A 9535-nucleotide genomic window follows, 5' to 3' on the forward strand; every position below is an offset into this window, starting at 1 on the left:
ATAATTATAATAATAATAATTATTATTATTATTATAATAAGAATAATTATAATAATAATAATGTGGGGGTATTTTTGTAAACAAATATTTTTTAATAGTCTTTATACAAGGCTTGCTATTTCCAATACATCAAACCAAACAATGTATAAGAAATAATGCAAGCATAACTAATGCAAGCATTACTAATGCTTGCATTACTAATGCATGCATTACTAATACATCATATTCAGCATTATTCTTATACACTCTACCAAACGACCCCTTAGTGTATAATAATAGTTTGATTTGACTTTCTTAAAGAATCCATTCATATACTATTACCATTTGATCGTAAATGGAGGTATTAATATAATATCAATTTAAGATATTGGGATAACATCCATTTCTAATCAGAAGTTTTGATTTTAATTTTTGAGAAAAAAAAAAGTTGTTTATATCGGACACCGAGTGAAAAAATCAAAAGAGCAATAGAATTTCAGAAACTTCAAACCAATACGAGTAACAAAAATCGAATAGAAAATAAAAATAAAAAAGGCGATAAGAATTTCATAAACTTCAAATTTTTGGACAGCATCTCTTCTCTCATTTTACTATTTTCATGATCTTGGTATTAATTAAATACTCAATGTAATGATGTGTTATTTACTTTGGATCTAGTTAATGTATTGCTTAATTAATAAATTAAGTTCAGTTGATCTGTCATGTGCTAAACCTAGGACACTACGTTAAAGCAAGAACCTGATTCCAATTTGTCCTATAAATATACAATTCTTCAACTCAAATTACTTTATCATATAATTTTTCATTATTTGCTTAAGTTGTTTATTTTATTTTATTTTGTCTCTAAAGTTTCTTTTGAAGCATTTAATTGAAGAGAAATTATGGGTCACTTGTGGACTTTGATCACTAGTCTTCATACTCTTGCTGGGTAACATTATTATAATCTTTTATTTCCTATTTTTGTCATTCTAATTTTTTACTTTTTGGGGGAAATTCTTGAAAATGACAAGTTGTATTTTGTATTAAAATTGCAGGCCTGTGATGATGTTGATCTATCCTCTGTGAGTAGTAATATTCTTCTAAATAATTAATCTCTCTTATCTCCCTTTTATCTTTCGCGCTACATCATTATCGAGCCCAAATATATGTCTATGTGAAATACAGAAATAGTATTATGTTTTATAAGGTTCTTTACCTTCTTTTTCTCATTTTGATGTGAAATTTGCATAAGGTGTCATATGTATCTCTTTTTCACAAGTATATAGTTATAAATTTGGTAATAATTTATTTATTTATTTTTATCAAATTCTATATTTATGAGAGTTTGGTGAAATAGACATGTCTATAAAGATGCAAACTATCTATATTTAAACATAAAAACCTTATGAAACTCTATAAAGATGCAAACTATTTGCACCTGAACATAAAGACCGTATGAAGCTTCAAAAAATGCTAGTTTTTTCGATTGCCTTGATATGTTAAGAATTTTCATATATATACAAATATTGTGTAGGTATGCATCAATAGTAGCTATAGAGAGTACATCTAAATTGGATGATGAACAATGGCTTGCTTATTGGATTCTATATTCTTTTCTTACACTTGTGGAGATGCTTTTTCAACCCATTCTTAATTGGTAACTAAGTTCTCTCTTTTTTATTCTTTTTATTTTTGTGAAAATACAATTTTAAGAAAATAATTTACTAACTTTATTTTTAAATTTTTTTTTTGATAATTATTAGGATACCAATATGGTATGATGTGAAGTTGATTGTTGTGGCATGGTTAGTTTTACCCCAATTTAGAGGAGCTACTTTTATATATGAGACTTATGTTAGAGAAAAATTAATGAAGAAATATGGAGATCAAGGAATGTCAAAAAAGAAATCTGTTCACTTCATGACTCAAAAGAAGGTGAGTTAATTAAATAAGCAAAATTTGAATGTGTTCATTTTTTAATAGTTAATTAATAAAGTATTAGTAATACACTTAGGAGTCATTTGATCGGTGGACAAGTTATTTCGAAATCAATAATGATGAAATTATAATGTTGGAATTTAAAATAACAGGATTATTTAGTGGATATTACTTTTATTGTTTGATTCTGAATTATAATATAATTTCTTATTTCACCAGTTAAACTGCCCAGTATTTATTTTTAAAAAACACACAATTTTCTTAAAGCTTTATAATGATTAACTTGATCTAGGGATTGAATCTTTCTTGTATGTCAAACAAATTAATTAAATTTTGGCTTCATCTTATCTTTGTTCTAAACAACCCCTAAGTAGATCATTAATTTTGCAATCATATTGATTCTTATTTGACCATGTATAATTTACACAATATATTTTGTTGGTTAATTAGGGGGAGGATGAAGCTTACTGAAGGAAAATACAAGAAATGCTGACCATTACTCGGTGCACAACTCTAACCGCTTTGATCAAGGCAGATTCAAGATCTAAAAATTATGAGTTAACTAAAGTTTATTATACATACATATTCGGTGAATTTTCAACAAATATACAGAGTTTTCATCATACTTTCCATACTATTATGACCAGTGTATAACTAATTATAGCTTTTGGATCCAGTATATCTTATAAATTATGGTAGAATTTCAAACTCGTTCATTGCTTGGGAACTTACATTTTCATGTTCTATATTACTCACACTACTTCGCTTCTGGTGAAGCCAAAAATATTTAGTTTTGCAAGGTTGTCCTTACTGATTCATATAGGATTTTACATGCCACATGCTACGTAAGTCAAAGCATAAGGTAATAATATTTTCGACTATTGAACTTTCGCCATCCAGGACGAAACATTTGTGGTGTTTCACCTAGTTGCATGATGTCTGCATTTGCTCTCCATAACCCCGTTTTCATGCCATTATACTACAATACTTTTTTTTATTCGATATCTAATATAACGTAACCTTAATTATTTCATATTTACATCACGTAAGATCTATAAATAAATATTTAAAATCAAATCTCTAGTGTTTGCTTCATTTCTCTCTTTTTGAGGAATCTACAAATCAAAATGTTGTTAATTAAGGGTACCACCGCAAACACAAAGCTCACTTTCCCCAATGATATTGTTTATGCAGCGGAAACCGTTTATGTTTTTTAACAGTGACAGAACCAAGATTTTCATTGAAATTTATATAATGATAACAATATAAACAAATGATGCTCGATTTTATTATCTGGTGTTTATCGGTTATTATATTAAACCGAAGTAATAAATGAACGATTTGTTTTCATAACTTTTGATATGATACGAGAACGTTATAATAACAAGAGCTTTTATTTCTCAAATAGACAAATAAACATATAAAAAAAAATAACAAATGAATAAATTAAATTGTACACCTACAACTTTCTCAAAAATATGTATAATCTCTCGTATTTACTGTGGAGGTCCTTCGAGTCTAATATAATCATACATTACTCCGTTAAAAGGGCTACCACCTCTAGCTTGCGTTAAATATATGATATTTTCTCCTATTTGTAAATTATACCCCGGAATTTCAAAAGTGAAAAGTGAGTATAGTGCATGAATTCCATGTCTTGCTATTGCATTACTTTGTCCAATTCCTGGGGTCTGAAAAGTTGGCCTTGGTCTGATTGGGTTGTTTATTCTTCCCTAAAATTCAAACAAAAAAAAACACAATAATATTAATATCCAATTATATATATAATTTAACAAGAGACTAGGAGAAAAGTAAGGGATTAAGCAATTTATCGATAAGATTTAACTTGTATGTACTGACAATAAGGTATCAAAGAGGTTAAAATAAGTCCAATTAATAAATTATAAGTGTGTCCAATGATCTTATGGCTATGTAACGTTTTAAACATAAAAAGTCATAAACACATTGTAACAAGATTTCTCATGTGTCGATGCTATATATGTAGTCCAGATTAGTCATAGGACAGACTAAAATGAAAAAAATGTATCATATAAATTGAGACGAGAAAGTATGTTAGAGATTAGAGAAATGGAGTTTATTAAGCTACTTACTAGCAAATGAGAAGAAGTGGCAGAAGCCAATGCCATATGTAGTGTATAAGTTCCACTTGGATCCACATTTGAAAGATCAAATAAAATTTGCCATGTTGTTGGTATATATTGTTTATGTACAGTCCTCCTGCAATGGCAAAATCCCAAAAATGAAAATTAAAAATTGTCAATAATATGTTTTTTTTTTTAAATGGCAGCTCGATCGGTGTACTAAGGTCTCACTATACTTAGGGTTCAGAGAAACGTAGGATCACATATGCAGTCTTATCCTGCATTTCTCTAAGAGGTTGTTTTCACAGCTCGAATTCATGAACTAAATGTCACGTGATAGTAATTTTATCAGTTATTGCAAATTAATTACCTGGTTACATGGGCATAGAACCAATCTTTTGTGTAATCACTTACACCAACTCTGTATACTAAATCTTCATTAGGATATAAATCTGTATAACGATCCCATAAACCATATTGTCTAAACCTGCAAATAACAAAAGATATATCAAATTGAGCAATATTTAATTAGTGTATTGATTATAAGTCTTCTTATACACTTATTATTTTACATGCAATAAGTATTCATGTACATATTTGTTACGTCGTCGATCGATAATATATATAGAAGTTGAACTCATAAAACAAAGTGAACTAGGTTTAATGAAAACTTACCTATGTGTAGTGTTGATGAATACATGGTTGGTGAGGCTAGGCAATGGATCAGGCACAAAAAATTCAGCAGCAGTTCTATCAGGAATTCCAATTTCCCATAGAGTTGGACCATTTCTTGGAGGATTATAAACTAAGTCACCTAGATTATATTCACTTCCTGCAACCACAAAATTAATAAATTTATTATTGAAAAATTTATTTTCGTCTGACATATAGATCACAGGTTCGAACAGTGAAATATCAGGGCAGATTGTCTACAACTCCACATCAACCGGACCTTTACATGATTCGTGTGAGAATGCCAGAATGTTTTGTGTACCAGACTGCTCATTTATTATTGAGAAAAAGGAAAAGAAAAAGAAAAGAGAAAGAACCTTGAGTGATGGTAAAGTTAAGGTTGTATTTGTAATCTCCAATAACTCCAAGGACCCATGAGTACAAGTTATAAGTTCCGGGTATAACTCCATTAATCTTGAAATATCCAGACTCATCTGTTTGAGTCCAAAATTGATAACCCTAAGCAAAAAATAGAAGTTAAAAACACAACAACTTTAATCTTAACATTTATATAAAGATTACTTCATTGATCATTACATTTATGTGAACTTATTTGATCAGACATAAAATTAAAGAAAGACACACTTTTGACCTTTGTATGGCTATAAAATTGTAAAAATGAGAAATTTAAAATTAAATTATTTTTAAATATAAGTTATTGATCTTTTTTAAGAAACTAAAAAAATGTCATATAAAATGAACTGCGCGACTTAATACCTTGGTCTCAGTTTGCCATGATCCAACATCTCCAGGCAGGGCCAATCCAACATATGCAGATTTTGCATAAAAAGGATCTTCACTTATGTACCTAACCCAAAATCACAAAATATTCGGTTTAATAAGTGAAAGAAGGATATTTTTAAAATCGGAAAATTATTATTCAATAGATGAAAAAAGAGCAAATATAAGTCATTTTTAATACGTTAAGAGCATTATTATACCCGTCGTTGACCAATAATCGACCGCTAACTGTGGCCCGTTCATTGGCTTTGAGATATTCTTTTGATTGTGGGAAATCATATGGCCATTTTTTAGTTTCTTCAAACATCTGCAAATGAATAAAATTTCATTTTATATATATATGTTAGTTTGTATTTATCAAAGATACATAATGAAATATATAAAAATGGTGTTCAATCAGATGATCTCACACATCAACATGTTACTAGACAGATACAATAGAATTTTGTAACTTTAATTCATACCTTATTATATTTGTTTAAATACGAGAGTTGAATATGATGATTAAATTACCTGTCTTTTAGCATCCTCCCAAAGTGTTTGGTGGTTATTACCAGAATCTGAGTTGAGATAAAAGAAAACAGGACCAAATACTTTTTTCCATGATTCTCCATCTTGTAGATCCACTCCTAATTGTGGACCTGTATAATGGCCACTAAAAAATGTCTGCAAAAAAAAGAAAGTATGTATATACATTAAGAATTAAAGAAAAATGTGTCACGTAAATTGAAACACATAATACGTAAAATTACTTACAGCTAGAGAGGTGGGACCAGAATGAGAAGTAAGATCTTGTTTCATTGGTCCACCACATGTATATTCATTAGTTGGTGTAATCACCCAAAAACCTACATGTGGATTATTACAAATCCATCCATGTACTTTGATATCTTTGTTATCAGAAGAAAATTGGTACTTGTCATCAACCTAAATACATGTAAAGTTATCAACATTAATGATTAAATGTAATTATGGAGAAAATTAAATCCTTTAATTAATAATAATAATTACCTCATAGTTGAATGGAGAGTTGGATGGATGTGTTATTTGAGTAGCTTCTTTATAGCCAAGGACTTTTCCATGGGATATATCTTGATTTGTTGGCATTACCATTTGCCTATCATCTGATACAGCCATATAGTGGAACCTAAATAATATAGCAAATAATTCATTAATTCACCAAAATTATAACAATTTAATTGAAAAAAAAATAATAGCAAATAATTCATTTATTCACCAAAATATTTACTATTAGATACAACCCGAGGTTAAAAAGCAAGGGCGAAGCTACCAGCAACAACAGATAGATAATAATCAGTTGAACATCGTTAATCGAGAAATTATAGTATGCATATATATAAATCTTACAAGTTTTGACTGAGCTTGATTGCAATTCTTGCTTCATCTACTCTAAGTGCAGGCATTCCCTCTGAATGTTCAAATTTTCCATATGAATAAAATCCTGAATTTCCTCTTAGCATCACAAACCTGCATATTATAATATTGTTCAAGAAAAAATTAACATATATTTATTTTAAATTACAAAACAAAAAAATAGCAACAATTTACTTGCGATACTTAATTAGTTGACATTCACAAACTCACATTATTGATAATATAATATATGGAAAATAATAGTTTTGATCTCTCAGTTATTGATAAATACATATTTTAGTCAGAGTGATAAATGACAAAATATACATGTAACTATCAACAATTAAAATGTGTATAAATGGTTCATTTATGTAGGAAATATATTATATTTGGACAATTTTAGGAGTATATTACATTATATTACCCTAAATATAAAGTAACAATACAAATTTAACATAACACATGAGTAATTTAACGGCACAGCTGTTAATAATTTTGAAAACTTGTGAATGTTCATATGCAAAAGTGATTAAAAGTGAACATTTCAAGTAATTGAAGGTTAAACATGCTTAATTAGATATTGCAAACACTAAAATTAGAATTTATCAATATTTGAGCGATCAAAAATGTTATTAACCTTATAATAATATATATATATATAAAATTCACCTTTTGTCGATGTTTAGAGGAAGATCATGGTCTGCACTGGAACTCCACGTTTTTGTAAAAGAAACTTCAACTTTATTATCATCTTGTGATATAACTTTGAAATTTTTCATGAAAAACCTGAAATAAATATTTTTTTTACATACATAATTAATTAATAATAAAACACACAACATATTTATGTATGTAGTATAAAAAAGCAAAACTATATAGTTTTTCATATATTAACATAAAATTTAGATTACTTACGTATCAAAAGTGCCACCGTGGTCTTTTGGAAGTTTCCACATGACATCCCAATATCTGCATTTGAAAAAAAAATTAATTAAAAATTATTGAATACAATAGGAATTCAAATATAATTATCCTAACTTTGTAACTTTATATAATTATCCTACCCTAAATTATACTTTATTATTACAGTGAAAAGAACAAAAAAAAAAAACGTACTTACCCTCTCCTTACTTCTAGATCGCTTTTTTCCAGTAGATTATCAATTTCATTGTAACTTATCCCAGAAATATGTCCAGTTGGATTTGTTAGAGTAAGTTGAACAATGCCATTATCTATCACCACCTAATAACAATAATAATATCATAATATATAAGTTATCACTCACATAACATTACTCGTAATTAAATAATTACAACGATGACAATATATTTAGTGTAATCCCTACATATTGATTTGAGATGTGCAGTGTGACTGGAGGAGGATGCATCATATCAACATGTCTGTGTGTGACTGGAGGAGGATGCATCATCTCATCATGTATATGATTAACTCGGGTATGCCTATAATAATTAGACAAATAAAAAAAATCAGATATATGAATCATTAACAAATATATATATATATATTTGAATAAACGCGGCTTATTTCAGTTTACATTCGTATAAACTATATTAGTATAGTAGTACCTTGCATGATGCATCGTCCTCCTAGAAGTAACAATCGAGAAAAGTTGTACTATAATTGTAAACCAAAATAAAATTCCTTTCACCATCTTTCCCATCATAAAACACTGCAAGAGAACAACTATCAACGTTAAAGACGTTGAATATATAATTAAGTAAATAAAAGTATATTAACATGTCACGCAACGGATTAGACAAGTGAAATATTCTGAATCTAATTCAATACTCCCTTAATTAACTTTTACTTTTGTTAACTATTGAGTGGAAATTATTAACCTTTTAGGTTTAGGTAAGATAATATAAGTAGTTGAAATCAATAAGAAAACGTATTTCATTGAAACTAGAATATTAATTAAGGTATTTGCGTTGATGATTGACAAAAACGCACAAAAAATTATATATATATATATATATATATATAACTAGCACTTATGATATTCTGATAGAAATATATCAGATACTATTGCGGAAATATCGTGGATTAACTAGTAAACAGTCACAAACAAAAAAAATAGAGAAGAAAAACAATACAAAGATTTAATGAGGTTCGGCTCCTTACAGCAAAAGCAGATCGAGAAAGTTTTCCACTATGAAAAAAAGAGAACAAATTTTACAATGCATTATAATCCCCAATTACATACCCTATATATAGATCTCAAGTAGTCGTCTCAAATCTATAAGGAAAGGGTCTTCCAATCCTATAAAGATGATATATTACTTTTCCAAATCCATTAAGACAAAGGTTTCCTAAACTAATAAGAATTATAGTTTCCTAAAATATACAAGGGAAAAATTTAAGACATAATTAACATATACTATAGGGGTTTGATTCTGATACATTTTATAATTGTGTAATTTAAAAATTTGAGCTGGCAAGGTTGGTCTTTCTCCAAAAAATAATAATTAATTAATTAAAAAATGATCTCACGAGACCAAGATTTAAAGTAAATGAATATTAAAACTAATAATCTTCGGTAAAATCCAAAAAAAAAATTGGCTAAATTAAATGGAATTTAGACCGTGCTACTACAATAACGTTATGCAAGGAAAATTAGAAGAAAAGCATGGAAACTAAGAAGAATTTTT

At 28.2% G+C, this 9535-nt stretch overlaps 2 protein-coding genes across 2 annotated transcripts; one reads left to right on the forward strand and one right to left on the reverse strand.

The window, feature by feature from the left end:
- Positions 1-826: 826 nt before the first annotated feature.
- LOC102581521 (HVA22-like protein e) lies at positions 827-2648 on the forward strand. Its single transcript, XM_015308482.1, has 5 exons — positions 827-928; positions 1035-1061; positions 1514-1636; positions 1743-1914; positions 2368-2648. The coding sequence occupies exons 1-5, from the start codon at positions 882-884 to the stop codon at positions 2386-2388; spliced, it is 390 nt and encodes a 129-aa protein (XP_015163968.1). The 5' UTR covers positions 827-881; the 3' UTR covers positions 2389-2648.
- Positions 2649-3413: 765 nt separating this feature from the next.
- On the reverse strand, positions 3414-8538 carry LOC102581854 (rhamnogalacturonate lyase-like). Its single transcript, XM_015308455.1, has 15 exons — positions 8453-8538; positions 8212-8326; positions 7987-8108; positions 7782-7835; positions 6861-6980; positions 6504-6639; positions 6249-6419; positions 6006-6158; positions 5693-5799; positions 5469-5559; positions 5069-5210; positions 4695-4851; positions 4390-4506; positions 4029-4155; positions 3414-3650 (listed from the first exon to the last, which is right to left on the reverse strand). The coding sequence occupies exons 1-15, from the start codon at positions 8536-8538 to the stop codon at positions 3414-3416; spliced, it is 1935 nt and encodes a 644-aa protein (XP_015163941.1).
- Between the last annotated feature and the right edge of the window lie 997 nt (positions 8539-9535).

This window comes from Solanum tuberosum, unplaced genomic scaffold (genome assembly GCF_000226075.1).
Source record: "Solanum tuberosum cultivar DM 1-3 516 R44 unplaced genomic scaffold, SolTub_3.0 scf00086, whole genome shotgun sequence".
NCBI lineage: Eukaryota > Viridiplantae > Streptophyta > Magnoliopsida > Solanales > Solanaceae > Solanum > Solanum tuberosum.